The 24,623-nt window shown below is 42.3% G+C and overlaps 1 protein-coding gene across 5 annotated transcripts in view; it reads left to right on the forward strand.

Moving 5' to 3' along the window:
- Positions 1-24,623, forward strand: part of LOC116978891 — a 153,259-nt gene that overhangs the window by 78,667 nt on the left and 49,969 nt on the right. For 3 of the 5 annotated variants that reach the window (XM_033030150.1, XM_033030154.1, XM_033030153.1), the window contains 3 exons: positions 9,039-9,132; positions 12,556-12,598; positions 19,861-20,018. The exons of 1 other annotated variant lie outside the window; for it this stretch is intronic. In XM_033030150.1, the coding sequence (XP_032886041.1) occupies positions 9,039-9,132; positions 12,556-12,598; positions 19,861-19,950 (227 nt within the window). In that variant the 3' untranslated portion in view covers positions 19,951-20,018. Of the gene's footprint in view, positions 1-9,038; positions 9,133-12,555; positions 12,599-19,860; positions 20,019-24,623 lie in introns of those variants that run through there. One more of the 5 variants, XM_033030152.1, reaches the window with a different exon arrangement.

Below are 24,623 nucleotides of genomic sequence, written 5' to 3' on the forward strand. Positions count from 1 at the left end.
CAGAGACTTTTGTTCGATTAATTTAAGGACTTGGCAATCTGCCAAGACCTCTTTAAAATCATGGAATTAGAAGAGGAAAGAGCTATGTCAGAATAATCACGTGGTGGTGAAGAAAGGCCCAGTCAACGTGAAGAAACAGATAATACACTAGCTGCCTATTTGAGGGAAACCGAGTAAGAGAGAAATGAATTATGGTTACGGGTTAACAGATTAATTGATACACAGAAAAAACTAATGGAATCAGAACAGAATGTGATCAAGGTGAAATCTAATATGAGCCAACCTCTACCAGGAGGTTGGCAAGAAACAGAATGTACTGCTGTGTTCAGTGCTGTCTTGGGACGAACGCAGAAGACATACCCAGTGGGATGAAGACACGAAGAAAATATTCAATGGTTTCATGAAAAAGGCAGCAAAGTGGTTATCTGAAATTATGTCACAAGTTACGAGCTTAGTAGCTGGAAGTGCGAAGCAACAAGGTGCCAGAATGGAAGATGAAATTTGACGACAAAATAATATCTCCAATATATCTTCACGAGGATCAAGACATAAATCTGGTTGCTCAGCCAGTTCGGTTTCGAGGGCTTCTGCTCAATTGGGAGCAAAGGCTGATTTAGCTGCGCTCTCAATAGAAGCGGATGCCATGAAGAAAAAACATGAGATGGCGTGACAGCAAGAAGAGATGACGCGACGTAAGGAAAAACTGGAATTAGACACAAAGATGGCGATAGCCAAAACCAGGAAGGACATACTGGAAAGTGAGTGGTCAAGATGCAGCTCTAGATCGTCGAGGACGATGAGCTCTGGACCAAGAAGAAAAACTGCTCTAAATGAATGAACAGTTGGATCAATTCCACAGTCAAGGTCCACCGGATTTCTAGGCTTTGAAAACCCATTGGAACAAATGGATGATGAGTTACCAGAGCAAATAGAAGAAGATGAACCGGAACAAACAGAACAGGGTGAGAAGCCAACTCCTAGAAATCACCTCGCCTCAAGTAACTGCTCGTATTGGGGCCGGGGTAGAAGCTTGTAATTTTTCTAACTTACCAGTACAGGTAAGGAACAGCAAGACGCATACAGTGTTGCAAACATATGCTTTTCTGGATCACGGATGTTCGACTACCTTTTGCACAGAAAGCCTGACGAGAAGATTGAATATCACAGGAGAAGAGACTAAGATTCGATTACGTACCATGAATAAAGATAAAGAGAGCACGAGTCATTGCATTACGAGTATGGGGATATCCAGTTTGGACGAAGATAATTTCATACCAATATCTGAAATGTTTACGCATGGAACTATACCTGTTGGTCGTCAAAATATACCAAGACATGAAGAATTAAAGCAATGGTCTTACCTAAAGGATGTCAAGATATCTGAAATAGATTCTAGTGTTGAACTACTTATCGGAATGAATGTTTTGAAGGCTTTGGAACCTATACAGATTGTTAGGAGCCAAGGTGAAGGACCGTATGCTACGAAAACCCGTCTTGGATGAGTTATCTATGGGAAATCATGCTTGACTAATCTTCTGAAATTTTTTGTGGATGTAACAAGTAAAATGCACAAGGCAGAGCCAGTGGATGTAGTGTACCTGGACTTTCAGAAAGCCTTTGATACGATCCCACACAGGAGATTAGTGGGCAAAATTATAGCACATGGTATTGGGGGTTAGTTATTGACATGGATAGAATATTGGTTGGCAGACAGGAAACAAGGAGTAGGGATTAACCAGTCCCTTTCAGAATGGCAGGCAGTGACTAGTGGGATACCGCAAGGCTCGGTGCAGGGACCGCAGCTATTTACAATACACATCAATGATTTAGATGAGAGATTAAAAGTAACATTAGCAAATTTGCAGATGACACAAAGCTGGGTGGCAGTGTGAACTGAGGAGGATGCTATGAGAATGCAGGGTGACTTGGACAGGTTGGGTTAGTGGGCAGATGCATGGCAGATGCAGTTTAATATGGTACAGCAGGCAGTGAAGAAAGCGAATGGAGCATTGGCCTTCATAGCGTCCTGCAGTTGAACAAGGCCCTGGCGCGACCACACCTGTAGTATTGTGTGCAGTTTTAGTCTCCTAATATGAAGAAAGACATTCTTGCTATTGAGGGAGTGCAGCGTAGATTCACGAGGTTAATTCGCAGGATGGCGGGACTGTCATATGATGAAAGAATGGAGCAACTGGGCTTGTATTCACTAGAATGTAGAAGGATGAGAGGATATCTTATAGAAACATATAAAATTATTAAGGAATTGGACACGCTAGATGCAGGAATCATGTTCCTGATGTTGGGGAGGTCCAGAACCAGGGGCCACAGTTTATGAATAAGGGGTAGACCATTTAGAACTCAGATGAAGAAAAACTTTTTCACCCAGAGTTGTGTATTTGTGGAATTCTCTGCCTCAGAAGGCAGTGGCGGTCGATTCACTAGGTGCTTTCAAAAGAGAGTTAGATAGAGCTCTTAGGACTAGCGGTATCAAGGGATATGGGAAGAAGGCAGGAACGGGGTACTGATTGTGGAAGATCAGCCATGATCACATTGAATGGCGGTGCTGGCTGGAAGGGCTGAATGGCCAACTCTTGCACCTATTGTCTATGTATCTATCTATGTATCTATGCACCCCATTGCCCTGCTCTTTGTTGTTAGCCTTTACTCTTCTTCAGGAATTTGCTCAAATCTTTTTAAGGTGCGACTCATCTGCGGTTAGACATTAAATGCCCGATCTAAAGGGGGATAAAAAAAATGTCCCTTCACCACTCACTAGCTGCCTTAAATCTTTCTGAAGACGATTTTTAAACTTAATTCCTGTTCCCACTCTCTTCTAATTGCATCTGACGATGGAATTTCTATATTTAGTATGATATTATACAATGATATTATATATTCGGGAGTGTCAGTCTACCAAATTCTTTGGGTTTACATAAGTGTTGTCTATAAATTATTTGATTTATAATCCCAAATAAAATTTGTAATGTGGGAGTCAATTTTTTTGAAAAGATGTTTAGGTAGATATATCGGTATTGATTGAAATAAGTAGAGAATTTGTGGGAGAAAAATCTTTTTTATGGCATTTATTCTGCCTATTAGAGACATCGGAAGTGTTTTCCAGAATTGAATCAAAGCATGTAATTTAGTAATTAAAGGCAGGAAATTTGCATTGAATAAAGAGTTATATTTTCTGTTTATTTGGATACCCAAGTATTTAAATTTTTCTGTAGCAATTCTAAAAGCGAATTTTAAAAGGTGTGTCGACTCTTGGGGTGTCTTGGGTTATCGCCATGATTTCACTTTTGTTCCAGTTTATTGTATATCCTGGGAAAGAACCGAATTCTTCTATTAAATTTAATATATTTGGTATACTAACTTGCGATTTTGTAATATATAGTAATACGTCATCTGCATATAATGATATTTTATTATTGGAATGTTTAGTATTATAACCGTGAATATTCTGATGCATTCTTATACTTTCCGCTAAGGGCTCTATCGTAAGAGCAAATAGAAGGGGTGATAATGACGACCATGTCTATTGCCCCTGGATAGGTGAAATTTCGGAGAAAATATGTGTTTGGTCAATATTCTAGCAGTCGGCCTGTCATATAGTAATTTTATCCATGAAATAAAATTTTCTTCCATTTGAAATGTTTGCAGTACTTTGAAGAGGTATTCCCATACTACTTGGTCGGATGCTTTTTCTGCATCCAATGAAATAATTCATGTCTTCTTCAATTTTGTGTGAATATATTATATTAAAAAGACGCCTCAGATTATTAAAGGAATGGCTCTTGGGTATAAACCCTGTTTGATCCGCATTTATTAATTTACTAACGTATTTGCTTAATCTTCTTGCTAGAGTTTTCGCTAGTATTTTCTGATCTGTATTTAACAATGCAATAGCTCTGTATGAACCAGAGTCTTCTAGGTCTTTATCTTTTTTGGGTATAAGTGTAATAGTTGATTCCGCTAGTGTTTCTGGTAGTGTCTGTTCTTTAAAAGCATATGTATAAAGCTTGTGTAAACGTGGTGAGATTATCTCGTAAAATCTTTTATAACATTCATTACTAAATCCATCTGGTCCCGGTGTTTTACCATTCTTCAGTGAATTTATCGTCTCTTCTATTTCTTTAATTGAAACCTGTGCTCCTAGTTCCTCTTGTTTCAACGGATTGAGTTTTGGGAGATTGCAGCTGTCCAGAAAGTTTATGATTTTAATGCTGTCTGTGTTGTTGTTTTGGATGTATATTTATTTTGATAGAATTGAGCAAATCTTTTATTAATGTCTTTAAGGAGCGTTAACGATTCACCTTTATCTGATTTAATTTTTAGAATCGTATGATCCTTTTCCAGTTTTTTCAACTGACGTGCCAGAAGTTTATGTGGCTTATCTCCGAATTCAAAATTTTCCTGTTTTGTAATTTGAAATAATCTGGTGACTCTTGCAGATAGAATTCGGTTTAGTTTAAATTTCAGTATTGTTATCTTGTTGTGTTTATCTATGGTTGGCTCTTTCGCATTTTCTAGATCCAGTTGTCTAATTTGGTCTTCTAGTTGCAATTGTTCGGTCCTATTCTTTATTTTTTGAAAAGCTTGGTATTAGAACCTCTGATAAACACCTTAAAAGATTCCCATAACAGGGAGGGTGAGATGCCTGGGGTATCGTTAGTCTCAAAGAAAAGCTCCATCTGTTGTTTTAGATATATATTGTTTAAAATTTGGGGATTGAACCTCCAAAACGATTTTTTTATTGAACATTCCTTCTAGTTTTAGAAAGAAAGTTAACGGAGAGTGATCATAGATGACACTATTATGATATTTAGGATTAGTTGTAAAGGGAATTAATTATGTGTCCACTAGGAAATAATCAATGCGTGCATAGGTTTTATGTACCATTGAATAAAAGGAATACTCCCTTCCAGCTGGGTTTGCTATCCTCCATACATCTGTTATATTTGTGTTTTTTATGTATGTATTCAAAAGTTTAATTTTATATTAAGTCCCTTTTGTTGTGCAGATTTATCCAAATATTGATCCAGAACGTAATTGAAATCTCCCCCAGTTATCACATTTTGATATTTGAACTCGGAGATTATATTCAGGATTTTATTAAAAAATTGCGGATTGTCAAAATCAGGGCACAGTCTCTGAGACTAGAATGGAGATGAGGAAGAATTTATTTAACCAGAGGACAGTGAATCTGTGAAATTCATTGCCACAGACAGATGCAAGGGCAATGACATAGGGTATTTGTGAAGCAGAGATTGGTGGGTTCTTGATTAGGAAAGGCATCTATGGTTCCAGGGAGAAGGCAGGAGAACGGGATTGAGAGGGAAAAATAGGTCTGCCTCGATTGGCAGAGTAGACTCGATGGGCAGTCACGGTGGCACAGCGGTAGAGTTGCTGCCTTACAGCAAAATGCAGCGCCAGAGACCCGGGTTCGATACCGTCTTCAGGTGATGTCAGTATGGAGTTTGTACGTTCTCCCCGTGATCTGCGTGGGTTTTCTCCGAGGTCTTCGGTTTCCTCCCACACTCCAAAGACGTACAGATTTGTAGGTTAATTGGCTTAATTAATTGGCTTGATAAAATGTAAAATTGTCCAAGTTGGCGATATGCAGAGTACTGCCCTGTCGACTACAACATTCAGAAGGTTCAGACGGCTTAATGGCCTAATTCTACTCCTCTGTCTTATTTTCTTACTATAGATTTGGTTTGATTGTCAGACCATAATTCAATACTTGGTGACCATACAAGCTATCCTTTACCTTATTTGCTAAAATCAAAGCAAAATAATTTATCAACCGTCATGATTTCCTTATTTCTACCTAAATAATCACTATTTCCATATTTCAAGGAGCTGCCATGTCACTTGCCCAGCATCTTTCTCTTATAATAATGCATAATTATACATATTTTAGCCACATATTGATCTTCATTCATTGTAACCATTAAGAAGATTTGCCCAGACACTCTGTGTAGGAAAGAACTGCAGATGCTGGTTTAAAACGAAGGTAGATACAAAATGCTGGAGTAACTCAGCAGGACAGGCAGCATCTCTGGAGAGAAGGAATGGGTGACAATGGAGGAGGCCCAGGACAGAAAGGTCAGATTGGGAATAGGAGGGGGAGTAAAAGTGTTTAGCAACCGGGAGATCGGGTAGTTTAAGACTGACTGAGCGGAGGTGTTCTGCAAAACGATCGCCGAGCCTGCGCTTGGTCACACCTGGAACAACGGATACAGTAGATGAGATTGGAGGAGGTGCAACTGAACCTCTGCCTCACCTTGGAAACACTGTCAGGGTCCTTGGATGAAGCCGAGGGGGGAGGTAAAGGGACAGGTGTTGCATCTCCTGCGGTTGCAGGGGAAAGTACCTGGGGAGGGGGGGGTTTGGGTTTGAAGGGAGTTGACCAGCGAGTTGTGGAGGTAACGGTCTCTGCGGAAAGCAGAAAGGGGTGGAGTTGGGAAGATGTGGCCAGTAGTGGGATCGCGTTGGAGGTGGCGAAAATGTTGGAGGATTATATGTTGTATGTGACGGCTGATGGGGTGGAAGGTGAGGACACAGGGGACACTGTCCTTGTTACGAATGGGGGGAGGGGGAGCAAGAGCGGAGCTGCGGGATATCGTGGAGACCCAAGTGAGAACCATCCTGTGTACAGATTCACTTGGACCATCTCTGACATCTCCCTACCGTTTCTATATCTCACCGTCTCCATCACAGGAGACAGACTATTGACCGACATATTTTACAAACACACTGACTTCCATAGCTATCTAGACTACATTTCTTTCCACCCTGCTTCCTGTACAGACTCTATCCCCTACTCCAAATTCCTCCATCTATGCTGCATCTGTGCCCAGGATGACGTTTTCCATACCAGGGCATCGGAGATGTCCTCATTCTTTAGGGAACGGGGGTTCCCCACTTCCATTATAGATGAGGCTCTCACCAGGGTCTCCTCCATATCCCGCAGTCACAAGGGCCAGATCTAACTCCCTCTTAAATATAGCCAATGAACTGGCCATTCGGCCCTTCAAGCCTGCACCGCCATTCAATATGATCATGGCTGATCATCCAACTAAGTATCCTGTACCTGCCTTCTCTCCATACCCCCTGATCCCTTTGACCACAAGGGCCACATCTAACTCCCTCTTAAATATAGCCAACGAACTACCTTCTGTGGCAGAGAATTCCAGAGATTCACCACTCTCTGTGTGAAAAATGTTTTTCTCATCTCGGTCCTAATAGATTTCCCCCTTATCCTTAAACTGTGACCCCTTGTTCTGGACTTCCCCAACATCGGGAACAATCTTCCTGCATCCAGCCTGTCCAACCCCTTAAGAATTTTGTAAGTTTCTATAAGATCCCCCCTCAATCTTCTAAATTCTAGCGAGTACAAGCCGAGTCTATCCAGTCTTTCTTCATATGAAAGTCCTGACATCCCAGGAATCAGTCTGGTGAACCTTCTCTGTACTCCCTATATGGCAAGAATGTCTTTCCTCAGATTAGGAGACCAAAACTGTACGCAATACTCCAGGTGTGGTCTCACCAAGACCCTGTACAACTGCAGTACAACCTCCCTGCTCCTATACTCAAATCCTTTTGCTATGAATGCTAACATACCATTCACTTTCTTCACGGCCTGCTGCACCTGCATGCCTACTTTCAATGACTGGTGTACCATGACACCCAGGTCTCATTGCATCTCCCCTTTTCCTAATCGGCCACCATTCAGATAATAGTCTACCGTTCCTGTTTTTGCCACCAAAGTGTATAACCTCACATTTATCCACATTACACTGCATCTGCCAAACATTTGCCCACTCACCCAGCCTATCCAAGTCATCTTGCAACCACCTAGCATCCTCCTCACAGCTAACACTGCCCCCCAGCTTCGTGTCATCTGAAAACTTGGAGATGTTACATTCAATTCCCTCGTCCAAATCATTACTATATATTGTAAATAGCTGGGATCTCAGCACTGAGCCTGGCGGTACCCCACTAGTCACTGCCTGCCATTGTGAAAAGGACCCGTTTATTCCTACTCTTTGCTTCCTGTCTGCCAGCCAGTTCTCTATCCACATCAATACTGAACCCCCAATACCGTGTGCTTTAAGTTTGTATACTAATCTCTTATATGGGACCTTGTCGATGAGGTTGGAGGAGGTGCAAGTGAACCTCTGCCTCACCAGGAAAGACTGTCGAGCTCGTGTAATGTACGTAGCGTGTACGTAGGAGCTCGTGAATGTCTCGTAGCGGCTCGTGCAAATAAAAAGTAACAAATGTTTCCATCGTGGATATTTTACACAGTGTTGAAAAAACTTCACGAGTTTACCGGATTACCCGAGTACCTACCGTTACTCGTACAAGCTGCTACGTGACATCCACGAGCTCCTACGTACCCGCTACATATATTACACGAGCTTGAATCAGTGGAGAACTCGGGAGAACTCTTGAATTACCTCGTACAGTGGGACAGGCCCTTTAGATTTAACACTCAGGGCTAAAGGAATCTAGGGATATGGGGAAAAAGCAGGAACGGGATACTGATTTTAGATGATCAGCCATGATCATATTGAATGGTGGTGCTGGCTCAAAGGGCCGAATGGCCTACTCCTGCACCTATGTTTCTATGTTTCTAGGTTTGGATAGTGTGTAAAACAAAGCTTTTCACTGCACTTTGGTACATGTGACAATGATAAACCTACACCTGAAAGAGCCACCTTCTTAAACTGCTGTAGTCTGTCCAGTGAAAGCACTCCCGAGACGGTGCTTGATATGGAGTTCCCAGATTGAAACCAGGGACAAGGAAGGACTGGCAACATGTTTCATCGATTGAGGGAGAAACTGAAGGATGAAAAGGTAGAAAGGATGGATAATTGTTTTGTGTAAGAAAAAACTGTAGATGCTGGTTCAAATAGAAGGTAGACACAAAATGCTGGAGTAACTGTAGGACAGGCAGCATCTCTGGAGAGAAGGAATGGGTGATGTTTCGGGTTGAGTCTTCTTCAAATAATTGTTTTGTTTTTCAGAAAATAACCAACGAGGTTTCAATCCATTGGCATTACTTGCTGCTGTGCCTGTTTTTGGTTTATTCATATTCATAATATACCTAACATATACAAGGTGAGTACAAGTTTAGTTTGATTTAGTGTTATGGTTATATAGGTGAAACAAATTGGTTTACTCATTAAACTAACAAATTGCTTTGCCCTGTGATCATGAATGTCAGAAACATTGTCTTAATTCCTTTTGCTTAAACCAACTCAATCTTTGTTAGAGAGAAAAATATCCCATCACATTAGCCTGTCCTTGATTTGTGTTGGAGCAGCAGATAGGTCGGCCAGAGTGAGAATGTGCTTTTACTTCGCCTTCCCACGCCCATTCTTATAACAAGGCGACAATGAAATGAATTAACAAACAGCATCTCATCTACACTTGGCCTCGTCGATGTACAGGAGGCCTCATCCTGAACACCGGACGCGGTAGATGAGGTTAGAGGAGGTGCACATGAACCTCTGTCTCACCTGGAAGGACAGTTTGGGTCCATTGATGGAGGCGAGGGAGGAGCTATAGGGACAGGTGTTACATCTCCTGCGGTTGCAGGGGGGAGGACCTAGGGAGCAGGTGGTTTGGGTGGGAAGAGATGAGTTAACCAGAGAGTTGCGGAGGGAGTTACATCAGAGTTACATCAGCGAGACCATGCATCAACCTACTGTTCTTATCTCTCGCCTTTGTTCCAACATACTGCAGTAAAATAAAAATCCCTCTCGTGTTTCACTGTACACATGTGCTCGGTCCGCCAAGGCCTACTGGATCTCCCAGTTACTAACCATTCTGGGATCTCCCCTTCCCATTCCCACGCTGACCTTTTGACCTGGGCCTCCTCCATTGCCAGAATGAGGCCACACGCAAACTGGAAGAACAGCACCTCATATTCTGCTTGGGTAGATTACACCCCAACGGTATGAATGTTGAATTCTCCAATGTTAGGTAACCTCTAATTAATCACCTTCCCTTCCTTTTCTCCCACCTCCTCCCCTTCCCTCCCTTGTGCCCCACCTGTACTCCCACCTATTTCTCCCCTCCACTCTCCCCCTCTCCTGCTACTTTCCTCCACCTGGCTTTACAATCTGCAGCACTTCTAACAGCCATAGAATGTCGTTGAGGCCAGTTCATTGGCTATATTTAAGAGGGAGTTAGATGTGACCCTTGTGGCTAAAGGGATCAGGGGGTATGGAGAGAAAGCAGGTACAGGATACTGAGTTGGATGATCAGCCATGATCATATTGAATGGCGGTGCAGGCTCGAAGGGCCGAATGGCCTACTCCTGCACCTATTTTCTATGTTTCTATGTAACCTGTCTCACACCTACGGTTCTTATCTCTGGCCTTTATTCCAACCATCTGCAGTTATAAATAAATCCTCACCTGTCTCGAGCTACTACCTGGCGCACTTTGTCTTGCCTCTCCCGCTTCCAGCTTTCTTTTCTCCTCCACAATCAGTTTGAAGAAGGGTCTTGACCAGAAACGTTACCTATCCATGTTCTCCAGAGATACTGCCTGACCTGCTGAGCTACTCCAGCGCCTTGTGTACTTTTCTGAAAGCAGAGCACATCGTCCGTTGCCTCCATTTTAGTGACGCTGGAAGGAATTGCATTAATCACAGAACTGCTCATAATCCCCACAACGCACCTTAAACATGACCACACACACACACTCCACATGCACTTTAAAGATAAAATCAGTTTGTATATTCCCAAAACTCCTGAAAAGTTCAGCAAATACCTGGAGCATTAGAGACCATTTAGAAAAAAGCATTGGTGTAAGTGGATAAAATGATAAAATGATAAAGCAGAACCGAAAATGCTTTTGGAATATGAAGCCCGTTCCATTTATACTCGTATGCAGACCCTGCACTCGATAGGCTTTTACATCTCATCCTTCATGTGCCATTCCTAACCCCACTAACTCTTTGGGAGATGCAACTAAATATGCCACTGCCATTAAGAGAAAACCTTCTGAAATGGCTTGTAATCCTCAATGATGAATTTGCTTTACCACTACAAAGGGGCAGCCATCAGCAGTTCTGTCCCGTAGCTCAATAATCGTGAGGTCAATGCTTAGTGCTGAGTCAAAAGAACTTCTGAAAACAAAAGATAGACACAACATGTTGGAGTAAAGGGCCTGTCCCACTTGGCCGTCATTTGCGCGTAGTTTACACAACATCATTTACGCGTCACGACGCATGACGCGCGCATCATGACTCGCACGCGATGCGCGCATGGTGTGCATTACGCGCGCATGGTGCGCGATGACATAGGCAGTGACACGCGGCCACGCGCGGCGTCGCAGGATTTTGTGATGTACAAAATCTTCGTGCGCCATCTGCGTGACGTGCAAATGACGGCCAAGTGGGACAGGCCCTTTACTCATCGGGACAGGCAGCGCCTCTGGAGAGAAGGAATAGGTGACGTTTCGGATTGAGCCCCTTCTTCAGACTGAGGTCAGGGGAAAGTCAGACTGAAGAAGGGTCTTGACCCGAAACGTCACCCATTCCTTATCTCTACAGATGCTGTCTGACCCGCTGAGTTACTCCAGCTTGTTGTGTCTATCTTCAGTGTAAACCAGCATCTGCAATTCCTTCCTATACAAAATAAAACAGAAATTGGACGAAGAACGATCCGAGTCTTCAGCATGTGTAAAGAACATATACCATGTCCTTGTATAAGAAAGACATGCTGGAAAAATCGAAGGTAGACAAAAAACTCAGAGGGTGAGGCAGCATCTGCGGAGCGAAGGTAATAGGCGACATTTTGGGTCGAGACCCTTCTTCATGTTCATAGTAGGGACCCTCTGAAGGGAACTGGCAACACTTTTCGAAAAAGGAAATATTTATCCTTCAACCAATGTTGACTAAACAGATGAATGATTGATTATTGTCACTGCTATATGGGATGTCTTGCTGTGCACAAATTTGTTGTTTAAAATGTTTGATGTGATTATATTGCAAGTACATGACAAATTAATGTGTTGCATGCAATTTTCTTTCTGATTTCCTGAAGACAAGAGTGCTTATATAAACATAACTTCTTATGTTCTTGTTCTGTATATTTTTCTTTGCAGATGTTGATGAAACTCTTGTGTATTTCCACAACTCTCTCTTCCTAACACTACATATCCTTGGCATACTGGCTTTACCTCTCACTAAAGGATATTCCCTTATCATGTATCTATACACTGTAAAGGACTCGACTGTAATCATGTATTGTCTTTCTGCTGACTGGATAGCAGGCAACAAAAGCTTTTCACTGTACCTTGGTACACGTGACAATAAACTATGAACTGAACTGAAACCTGCTCAAGTGGGCACGGGTAAAAGACCATTTTTGGCTCGTAAATACATAATCACTTTACTATTGACCTTCTCAAGATTAACTGCATTTGAATACATTACTGCTGGTTGACCATTGAAAGTTTCCTGTTTATAAAGGTGAACAGCTAGGATTGTATGCTAACTACGAATAAACCTATCAATTTCTGCCCTTAGATACACCGCTTCCAGAAATCTTCGGCATGTTCAAATGAGAAATGTAAGCTGTGTGCTTTGAATTACTGATCATGATTTAACCAGGTTTTTTTTTGGTGCTATTTCTTACAAGGTCAGAACATGTTATTTTTCTGATTCACAGCACAACTCCCCAAAAGCTGGAGTATTCAGATTTTATTTGTTTAAACTAACGTAATGATGGCTCTGTCTGCTTAAGTAAGCGGGAGCTGTTCTGATAATACTGGCCCACAAAGCACAGAAGAAGGCCATTTGTCTTGTCATTTCTCTGGCTGTGCTCCAACAAGCTGTACATGGGCCCGAACTCGATTTATTCATACCGACTCTTTCCCATATCCAAAATAATTCCTCTTCCAGTATAAGAATGTCAGAGTACACTCAAGAAGCCCATCAGATGGGCATGAAGCCGACATGAAGTACAGCAGGCAGGCAAGGTAAAGGAAAATCCACAGTGGTTCGACATTTAGATTAAGCGTAAAATGGTGGCAAGGGAAAAAATAGGTCTCCTTAAATATCAGCATTGCTACCTATGCTTAAATTCAGAAGAGTCATAGTCATATAGTGTGGAAACAGGTCCTTTGGCCCAAGAAACAGGTCCTTTGGGAGGTCGGATGGTGGTGAGACCGTATTTAGAGTATTGTGTTCACTTCTGTGGCCCATGGTATAGGAAAGATGTTGTCAAGCAGGAAAGGGTACAAAGAAGATTTACAAGGATGTTGTCAGGACTAGAGGGTCTGAGCTATAGGAAGAGGTTGAGGAAATATAGAAAGTAGATACAGGAGTAGGCCATTCGGCCCTTTGAATCAGCACCTCCATTTAATATGATCATGGCTGATCATCCAAAATCAGTACCCCGTTCCTGCTTTCTCCCCATATCCCTTGATTACATTAGCCCGAAGAGCTATATCTAACTCTCTCTTGAATACATCCCATAGAGTAGGCTGGAACTCTATTCCTTAGAGCACAGGAGGATGAGGGTGATCTTATAGATGTGCATAAATTCATGAGAGGATTAGATTGGGTATATACACAGAGTCTCTTGCCTAGACTCAAGGACCAGAGGACATTGGTTTAAAGTGAAGGGGAAAACATTTAATATGAGTCTGAGGGGTAACTCTTTCACACAAAGGGTGGTTGGTGTATGGAACAAGCTTCAAGAGGAAGTATTTGAGGCTGGGACTATCCCAATGTTTAAGAAACAGTTAGACAGATACAGGTTTGGCAGGATATGGGCCAAGCGCAGGCAAGTGGAACTAGTGAAGCTGGGACATGTTGGCCAATGTGAGTGTAAATTCTGGTTCGAGACTTACCCCCTTAGTCTGGTTTAGTTAAACTCTGGTTCCAAAATGTTACTTTATTGAAGAACAAACTGCAGGGACAGTTGCCGATCCACTCACACAAGACAACAATATCTCGTGCAAACAGAAGTCATAATCAACCGACACACCCCAAAGAATTACCCACCTAATTATACCCTTCCAAACTAAGGGTGTGATGTTACTTGGGTGAGGCAACCCCTACAAACCAATCACACATATCGATCACATTATACAGTTATTGACAGTTCCCCAACCCAATAACATAGTCTCAAATACGTTGTATCTGGAAGAAGCTTCCAGAAGGAAGCCACCATACATGAATAATGCAACATTTACCCTGGAATTCAAACAGTTCTTCTAAGGTTTAACATTTCAACCAATCAACAAACAGCGGGGTAACTGTCTCGCAACATTATTTATAATATGTACACTTAGTTTGCATTAATCCAATCGACTTCATGCATTTTACACTTCCTTGGAGGTCCTCTGCAGAAATCCCATTCATTCTAACAATTGAATATGCAACACTGATCTGGGCCCTAGACTTACTGGCACCATTCAGAAGCTTGTCTTATTTCTGCAGAGCACATCAGACTTGACCAAAATGGCCTAACAATACATGAGTCCTTTACTAAATTTTGGTGCTATTACTGCTCTGTTTTAGCCAGGATTTACATGGGCAAGTTGGGTCGAAGGGGCTGTTTCCATGCTGTATCACTCTATAAGTTCCCCATGCTGACCAAAATGTTCCATCTACACTGGTCCCACCTGCATTTGGCCTAAATTCCTCTAATCCTTTCCTAATCCTGCCTAGAGGTTTTTTAAATGTCGTAGTGTCTCCTGTGCCGTGTGTTCCACGTACTCACCACCCTCTGTGTAGTGGCTCTATGGAAGAGATGGAGAAGATATGAAATCAATGCTTCTCATCTGCTTCTACTGATGAGAAGATCACTGATGCTAAGGATTTGAGGCTTAGGAGTTGTGATCTTAAATCAGATATGATTTATTAAAGTAGAGATATTGGCAGTATTTTAAAGTATATTAACGAGGATAAATCCCCAATGCCTGGCCGAGTGTAGCATCCGACCTTGTGGGAAGCTATGGAGAAAATCAGGGAGGCCCTTGCACAGATATTAGCCACAGGTGAAGTCCCAGAAGAGTGGAAGGTGGCAAATATTGTACTGTTGTTTGAGAAGGGCACCAAGGATAAGCCTGGGTACTACAGGTTGGTGAGCATAATAGACTCTACTAGATAGACACTACCATATAGACTCTACTAGATAGAATTTACCAGATAGGTTCTACCAGATAGAATTTACCAGGTGCAGACTGAATCGTGTCTCACAAATTTGACAATGTCACTAAAGAATTGATGAAGGCAGTGCAGTTGATGTTGTCTATATGGACTTTAGCGGGGCATTTGATGGAAGGTAGGATTGCATGGAATCCAAGGCCAATTGGACTCAATATTGGTTTGGAAGAAGGAAGAGGTTGTGGAGGGTTGTTTTCCTGATTTCCTGTGACCCAAGGCATTGCCACAGGGGTCAGTGCTGGGTCAACTGCTGTTTGTCGTGTACATTAATGACTTGGATGACAATGCGGCTAACATTGTCAGTAGATTTGCAGACGTCACCAAAATAAGTGATACAGTAGGAAATGAAGAAGTTTATAGTAAGATCTAGATCATTTGGGAAGGTGGAATTTGGGAATGGCAAATCGAATTGAACTCTAATAAGTGTGAAATGTTGCACTTTGGTATGTCATACTAGGGCAGGACTTCCGTAGTAAATGGTGCAGCCCTGGAGATTGTTGCAGACAGAGAGATGCCGGAGTAAAGACGCATAATCCTCTAAAAGTGACGAGTCAGGTGGACAGTGTGGTGAAGATGGGGCATGACACACTTATCTTCATTGGGAAGGTGTATTGAATACAAAAGTTGGGCGTCATGATGCAGCTGTACAAGTCGTTGGTGAACACATGCTTGCAATATTGTTCTGAGAGATTCCAAGATGTTACCTAGGCTTGCGGGCTTGAGTGATAGGGAGAGGTTGTATAGCGTAGGACTTTTTTCTTTGGAGTATAGGAGGCTGAGGGACAAGATATTTGAGGTGTTCAAGAACATGAGGGGCATGGATAAGGTGAACACTCACTTTCTTTCTCCAGGCTAGAGGATTTAAAAATGAGAGGGACTAGGTTTAAGATGAGAGGGCACTGATTTAAGAAGGGCCTCGTGGGCAACATTTTCACAGAGGGTAGTCAGTATTTGGAATGAGCTGCTAGTGGAAGCCATTGAAGATGATGCACTCACTACTTTTAAAAGCCAGACAAATGGAGAGGAAGGGTTTAGAGGGATATGGGCCAAAGGCAGGCAAATGGGCCAAACATGCCAAATTGGTCGTCACAGACAAGGTGGATTGAAGGGCCTGTTTCCATGCTGTACAGCACCATGAATATGTCTTTATGATTCAATGACTATGACTCATTGGGGCAGTCCTTTCTACTTACCCGGTCAAGGATATTCACAGTGAATATTTGTATCTATTTTCATTCTCTATCCACATGAATCACTATAAATTCATATTCATCATTCTTTAATTCCAGAAGAGTCTATCCCTCGAGGTCGAGAATGATGGTCTACGTTCTGTTGTTTTTACATTCTGTTGTTTTTACGGACTTTCACGTGGCTTATGAGTCCAATCCTGGCCATGAACGTCCAGGACAGGTAATTCCAGATGGCAGGTCGAGCTTTGGTTGTTGCTGCCTCTCTTTCCGTTTCCTTCTCTTTTCTTCTAATTCTGCGCATCTCTTGGCTTCGAAGGTCGCTGTTCCTTCTTGGATGATGGTACACCAGTGTTTCCTGTCCATGGCATTAAAATGGTCGATTGCACATTTCTTCATGCTGGCTTTTAAGGCATCTTTGAATATCTACTTTTGTCCGCCTCTTTTCCGTTTGCCTTCTTTAAGCTGGGAGTAGAAGGTTTGCTTTGGTAAACACTCGTCTTCCATCCGAACAACATGACCGACCCATCTTAGTTGGTTCTTGATGACGAAGGCTTTGATGCTAGATGTTTACGCTTCATTCAGCACACTGACGTTGGCTCTTCTGTCTTCCCAACTGATATTTAAGATGGTTCGAAGACATCTTTGATGGAACTTTTCAAGTGTTTTCAGATGGCGTCGGTATGGTGTCCAGGTTTCTGATGCATACAGGAGCGTTGGAATTACCACTGCCTTGTACACTAACGTTTTGGTGACTGTTCGGTTGTCACAATTTTGAAAGACAGTAGTTCGAAGACGCCCAAAAGATGTTCCAGCACACTTAAGACCATGTTGGATCTCGTCATCAAGGTCGACATTGGAGGAGAGGTGACCTCCAAGGTACGGAAATTGATCCACATTTTCTAGGGTTGTTTCACCAAGTTAAATTGATGGTTCTTTCCGATTTGTCTCAGTTTGTCGCGATTGGAAGTTAACCTGAGTCTTCTTGGAGTTGATGGTAACTCCAAGTTTCGTGTATGCACTGTTGAAGGCAGTCAAGATCTGTTGCAGTTGATTTTCTGAGAGAGCTGCAACACACTTGTCGTCTGCGTATTGGAACTCGATGAGGGAGCTCATCGATGTCTTAGTTTTGGACGAGACGGGCAAGATTGAAAAGTCTGCCATCTGTTCTGTAGACGATTTCGATTCCTGGGGGTAGATCGAGCTGGATGATGTGGACGGTTGTCACAATGAAGATGGTGAACAGTGTTGAGGCAATCGCGTATCCCTGTTTCACTCCTGATCTGACTTGAAACGGCTCACAGTTGCTGTTGCTGGCCATGACTGGCAAGCATGTCATCATGGAGGAGTCTCAGGATTCGAAGATATTTTTCAGGACTTCCAAAGGTGGATAGGATGTCCCATAAGAGTTCCCTTGATACCGAGTCAAAGGCCTTAGTGAGGTCGATGAATGCCATGTACAAAGGTTGAAGTTGTTCACAACATTTTTCTTGTAGTTGACGCATTGTGAAGAACATGTCGGCTGTTCCACGTGATGGTCTAAACCCGGCTTGTGTCTCTGGAAGGATCTTCTCGGCTAAAGGCTTGAGTCGGTTGTTCATGATGCGGGCGAGGACTTTGCCTGCGGTTGCTAACAGGGAAATTCCACGATAGTTTCTGCAGTCAGATCGATCGCCTTTCCTTTTGTAGATGGTAACGATTGCTGAGTCTCTAAAGTCTCTTGGTACATCTTCATTTATCCAGATCTTGATGAGAAATTGATGCAGATGGTAATGAAGCAGGTTACCTCCAATTTTGTACACCTCGGCTGGTATTCCATCGAGTCCAGCTGCTGTTGTTTTTCAAGGTTTTAATGGTTTCCTTGACTTCTTCAAGTGATGATAATCTGCTTAGGGAGTTGTCGACTGGCTGCTTTGGAATGTTGTTGATCACATTCCTGTCAAATGAGGCGGTTGGATTTAGAAGATCTTCAAAATGCTCCCTCCATCTAGAATTGATGTCAGCATTGCTCTTCAGGATGGTTGACCCATCTTTGCTTTTGAGAGGGGCTTGACCGTGAGTGGATGGACCAGAAATGGCTTTGGTGGCGTTAAAAAAGCCTCGAGTTTTGTTGGTGTCTGCTAGTTGTTGGATTTCCTGAGCTTTCTCCCTCCACCATTGGTTTTGCAGGTTTCGGGTGCTCTTCTGGACTGCAGCCTTGCATTCCTGATAGCACTTCCTTTTGGTAGCTGACTGTTGGTCATCTCTTTTCATCGATGAATGATTGGAGTTGTTTGTCATTATTGTCAAACCAATCCTGATGGTTTTTTTACTTGAACCCAATTGTTTCCTTGCAGGAGGCGATGCTAGCGTTCTTCAATAGATTCCAATGTTCTTTGACAGATGGTGGGATTTGTTGAGGCAGTTGTTCTTGAAGTTTTTGTTGAAACTTCTGTACATGGTTGATGTTTTGAAGGACGTCAACATTGAATTTTGTGAAGGTGTTCTGGTTTTGATGTTTCCTTTTGGGTCGAATCTTCATTCTCATGGTGGACAAGATGAGACGATCGTCGGCACCAGTAACAGCTCTTGTTTTTAGTACATCTTGTTGGCCATGGGATCGTACAATGATGAGGTCTCTCATGGCCAGCTGAGTGTTTGGAACGTGGATGCTGCCAGGAGACTTTTTTGGGCGAAATAAGGTGTTTGTAATCATCAGGTTGTGTTCAGCACACTTGTAATTTCTTCTGAATGGTAAAATCAAACAGAAGATGAAACATGTTCATCCCACTATTCTCCCTGAAAGGGGGGTCCTATATCCGTGCAGACCCTGTTGAAATTATAAACTTGCAAATGCAGATTCTGGAATCAAAAACCAAATCAAGAAACACCAAGACCATTTTGAACTGAAAACTGTAAGAGGTTACAAGCAATTTTAAAGAAGAATTGTCTCGTTGGCCTAGGGGTGTGATTCTTGCTTAGGCCGAGCCCTCCTTGGCATGGGTTTTACAGTAAGGGTAGGCAGGGTCACCTAAGGATTGGGGTTAATCCAAACTGTTCCCTTTTAAAATAGGGCAACACGGTGGCGCAGCGATAGAGTTGCTGCCTTAGCCTGAGACCCGGGTTCAATCCCGACTACGGGTTCTGTCGGTACGAAGTTTGTATGTTCTCTCCTTCAACACGTGGGTTTTCCCCAAGATCTTATCTTTCCTCCCACATTCCAAAGACGTACAGTAGGTTAATTCGCTTGGTATAAATGTAAAATTGTCCCTAGTGTGTGTCGGATATTGTTAATATATGTGGGGATCACAGGTCAGCATGGACTAGATGGGCCGAAAGGCCTGTGTTCACGCTATATCTCAAAACTAAACTAAATTAAACTAAGAAACTGACAGACAGAATATAGGAGTAACGAATTATCTTGAGATGAAGTCCACACCATTGTTTTTTTGTTGTTAACTCAGTGCATTGTGTGTCATTTTTTTTAAAGGAGTCTTATGAAGTGAAACACTCCCAGCTGAGGAGATTCCACAATGTGCATCACTTCAAGTGTCCAAAGGAAAGTGGATGCCAACATTAAGGAACAACGATTTCTCTGCTCCTGATTTTAATTTTCAGAGGGTCATTGATATATGCTTGCAGCCTAAACAAGCAAAGATGGCACAATGACTTTCATTAGTTCCCCACTCACAATGACGCTTGCTTGAAGACTATGTACATTATTTTTAATCGCATCTGCACAGAACATCATCACATACTGTAGCTGTCTGCTCTAACAGTCCTTGCTGGCCTCTCTGCTCCACAGGCAATTGACAATGAAAGTTACAACAGTGATTATCTAACACCTTTCACCGATTTTATCCAAGTATTTACATAAAGTGGACAATATCCTCTAGTTGCCAGTAACACCAGTTTCAAAAATAAAAAGAACGTGTGTGACACGGTGGTGCAACAATAGAGTTGCTGCCTTTCAGTGCCGGAGACCCGGGTTCAATCCCGACTACGGGTGCTGTCTGTATGGAGTTGTACGTTCTCCCCGTGACTGAGTGGGTTTTCTCCGAGACCATGGTGTAAATATAAAAACTGTCCCTAGTGTGTGTAGGATAGTGTTAATGTGCGAGGATTGCTGGTCAGTGCAGACTCGGTGGGCTGAAGGGCCTGTTTACATGCTGTATCTCTAAACTAAACTAAACTGCGGCAATTAATGTAGCAATTAACTTGTAATGAAATAAAAATAAATCAAATACTTTGCTTCTATTTTTGTTGCTGTTGATATTTTCTGTTGGTTTTCTTTCATATTAAAGACTTGTTTGAGTACACAGCATTTCTCATTTTGCCATGTCCTCACTTTGATTTCTGGTCTAAACTTTATCACATAAATATCTATCAGTTTCATAACTTTGAAACAAAATTGTGAAATTAATTTAATCATCTTAAAGGTCATGATTTCAGAACTGCAGCTGGACCTTTTTAAAATTAGTACCACACAGACCATACCACAAAAGCCTTACATTAGCCTATCCCTTGGGGGTGAGTAGAACAGTTACCATCTATATCTAGCAATGTTACAAAATTTTGAGATTTTAAAAATTAAGTCTGTAATTTATCCCATCAGATAAAGCATAAAAATAAGTTTAATTTGACACCTAATTCACTTTCATATCTCAAGTATTTAAAAAGTTATGGCCATTTTCATACTCGGAAATGAGCATCTTGTTCCCTATTGATTTTCTATGGACATAACAAAAAAGTTGTGATCGTGAACAGTCAAAAGCCCATAACTTTCTTAAAAATTAAGAGAACTGAATAAAATTTTCAGTTATCATAGATTGAAGCATTCTGAAACAAATATAAAATAATCTTACTTGGATGACCTGAAATTAAAGCATATAATTAGTTAGTTACCTAATTGTAGCTAATTTCAGACTTCAATACTAGATCTAAACATCTATCCATTTCTTAATAAATTATTAACATTTTTAAATAGCCTAAATGTCCAAATAATATTCACAAATAATTCACAATAAAACATGATTTTTAAATCTCATTTACATTAATTTATAGGCCAAATGGAAGGAATTCAGTGTTCAATTGCTGTAAATAAATGTCCATTTAAATCAGCTTTCCAGTGGGTCCCTGTGGAACGCGCTGGTTTAGAACGTTCACATTGCGGTAGATTTGTGCCCCAAATGCCCAGAAAAATACTGCGCGATATAATTTGCCCAAAATGAGCTACTCGCAATATTAAATTTTGTATAAAGGGATCTTTAGAAGCCCTTTTTAATGTAAAAATATACAACCTAACTTCTGCTATTTTCTTTATGAGACCCTGCGGTTGCTGGCAGTCGCGGGTTTAGAGATTGATTTTTAAACTATTATAACTATTATACGAGGCCTTTAAACCTAATAATAGCTTTTGCGACGGGGTCTTCCAGCGATTTTTCGTTAATAATTAACTAGGCTGAACATCCTCGATTTGAACAGCTTAGAGAAAATCGCGTTTTAAACCCGCCCCCTCTAAACGGCGCCAAAATCGCGCACACCCGTAGCGGCAGATTTTCAAAGACGCTTCAGGTAGGCTTTGCAACATACCTACTATATCTCTCTTTTCACTCTCCCCCAACTCTCAGTCTGAAAAAGGGTCTTGATACGAAACATCACCTATTCCTTTTCTCCAGAGATGTTGTCTGACCAGCTGAGTTACTCCAGCTGGTCTGGCCTTCGGGCTGATTGACTAGCATCTACTCCCACACTGAAGAGGGGAAATGCCTGCATGTGATTCACTTTGATCCGGATGGGTGTTGTATTCCACGTAGCAAGTGGACTTGGGAGAGTGAGATCAACGTCCAATGCAAAAAGGGTCCAAGATGTACAAAGTTCAAGCCCTGTTTCATCAGCTTGCACACACACATCAGTAAGCATTCTCCCCAACACATACACTTGAGGGCCTGTCCCACTTGGGCGACCTAATCTGCGAGTTCTGGTGAGTTTTCCCTCGACTCATACTCGCAGCCTGGTCGACACAAGGTCGTAGGAGGTCTTCGTAACTCTCCTTCATGCTGGAGAGTGGTCTCCGCGTACTCGAGGCCTCAGCTAGGTCGCGGCGGTTTTTTCAATATGTTAAAAAATGCCCGCGAGTAAAAAAGGTCGCCATGGAAAAAATTGATACTTTTTTACTCGTAGGTTTAGTCGTAGTAGGTCGTAGTAGGTCGGCATGTTAGTCATAGGTAATCAAGGGCAGTCGATGGTAGTCGCAGATAGTCTTCATCATAGTCGAAGGGAATTCGAAGGAGATCGAAGGAGGTCATCTTCACTCTCCACTATTCGGTGTCCAATTTTCCCGAAGTTAGTCGTAGCTAGTTGTAGATAGTCGAAGGAGGTCTTCAAAATGTCATTTTTTCAAACTCTTCTAAACTCGCCAATTAGGTCACCCTAAGAGGTCTCAGTCCCTCTTCCCTAAGTCTTTCGTTTAGAACCTCTCTGACATCTCCTCAGCTCCTTCTCAGTTTACTGAATGATATTGAGCCATTGTTATTTCAAACCTCTTTTCCACACATAATCCTCATTACGTGCAGGAGTAATATTGTTACAAGCAAAACTGATTTAACCAGTAGATGGCAGGAGGTCCATGATAAATGACAATCACCAACGATGCAACTGTGGGGCTCCTATGTTTTGTTACTGGTATAACAATGAAGAGGGCTAGACTTTGATTGGGTTGTCATCAGTAGCCGGGATGTTACTGGACAAAGAGTGAATTCTAGGCCAAGCTACAGAGCTGGAGTAACCACACAACCACCCTTTGTTTATTGGCAGGGCTTAGATGCTATAATGGGCATAAAATAAAGACGGGCAGTATCGTTAGCAATAGTGCCTCCCTTCCCGGTGGGCACAATGCATTCTATACTCACTTTGAACAGAAGGTGGATGTGAAGACATTGTCCACTCAGTCAGCTATAGGTATCCACACTGCTCACGTTTGCTGATGTCAGATCAGTTATCCCGAGAGTTAATTCATGGGAATCAACTGGCCCAGATCTTAGTCCTCGCCTGCTTCCTCAAGACCTGCGCGGACCAGCCCGCAGGAGTATTTACAGATATCTTCAACCTTTCCCTACTGCGTTCTGTGGTTCCTACCAGGTTTAAGAGGATCACAGTCATACCAGTGCTAAGGAAAAGAAAGGTAGCGTGCCTTAATATCTAATATCCATGAAGTGATTTGAGAGGCTGGTGATGGCGCACATTAACTCCAGTCTTCCAGACAGCTTTGAATCACTGTAGTTTGCTTATGCCCCTGTCCCACTTAGGAAACCTGAACGGAAACCTCTGGAGACTTTGCGCCCCACCCAAGGTTTCCGTGCGGTTCCCGGAGGTTCCCGGAGGTTTTTGTCAGTCTCCCTACCTGCTTCCACTACCTGCAACCTCCGGCAACCACCTGCAACCTCCTGGGAACCACGCGGAAACCTTGGGTGGGGTGCAAAGTCTCCAGAGGTTTCCGTTCAGGTTTCCTAAGTGGGACAGGGGCATAACTGTCACAACAGGTCCATGGCAGATGCCATCTTCCCCACCATACACTCATCTATGGAATATCAAAATAATTAGGACACTTATGTCAGACTCTCGCTCCGTCTTCAACACCACAGTCCCAACCATACTCATCTCCAAATTCCTGGACCTAGGAGTCAGCATCCCCCTCTGCCACAGGATACTCGACCTTAGACCACAGCATGGAGGATAGGTGACAAAACATCCTCCTTGGTAATTCTCAACACCAGTACCCCGTAATGATGTGTTCTCAGCTCCCTGTACACTCACTGCTGTGCAGCCAAACTCTGCTCTAACTCCATTTGCATGTTTGTAGTTGGCCACAAACAATGACAAGATGGAGTACACTGAAGAAAGAGAGTCATTAAGATAACTATCTCTCTCTCTCAATGTCGATAAGATGAAAGAACTAATTATTGACATTATGGAAGAGAGGTGGCGTAAACAACCCATTGGTGCCAAAGAGGAGATGATCTTGGAGTGAACACCACTAACACCTTGTCCTCGACAAACCACATAGGTGCCACAGCCAAGAAAGAACATCAATGTAGCAATGTTACAACATTTTGAGATTTTAAAAATCAAGTCTGCAATTTATTCCATCGGATAAAGCATAAAAAGAAGTTTAATTTGACACCTAATTCACTTTCATATCTTCAGTACTAAAAAAGTTATGGCCATTTTCATACTCGGAAATTAGCATCTTGT

Source organism: Amblyraja radiata, chromosome 12, assembly GCF_010909765.2.
Source record: "Amblyraja radiata isolate CabotCenter1 chromosome 12, sAmbRad1.1.pri, whole genome shotgun sequence".
NCBI lineage: Eukaryota > Metazoa > Chordata > Chondrichthyes > Rajiformes > Rajidae > Amblyraja > Amblyraja radiata.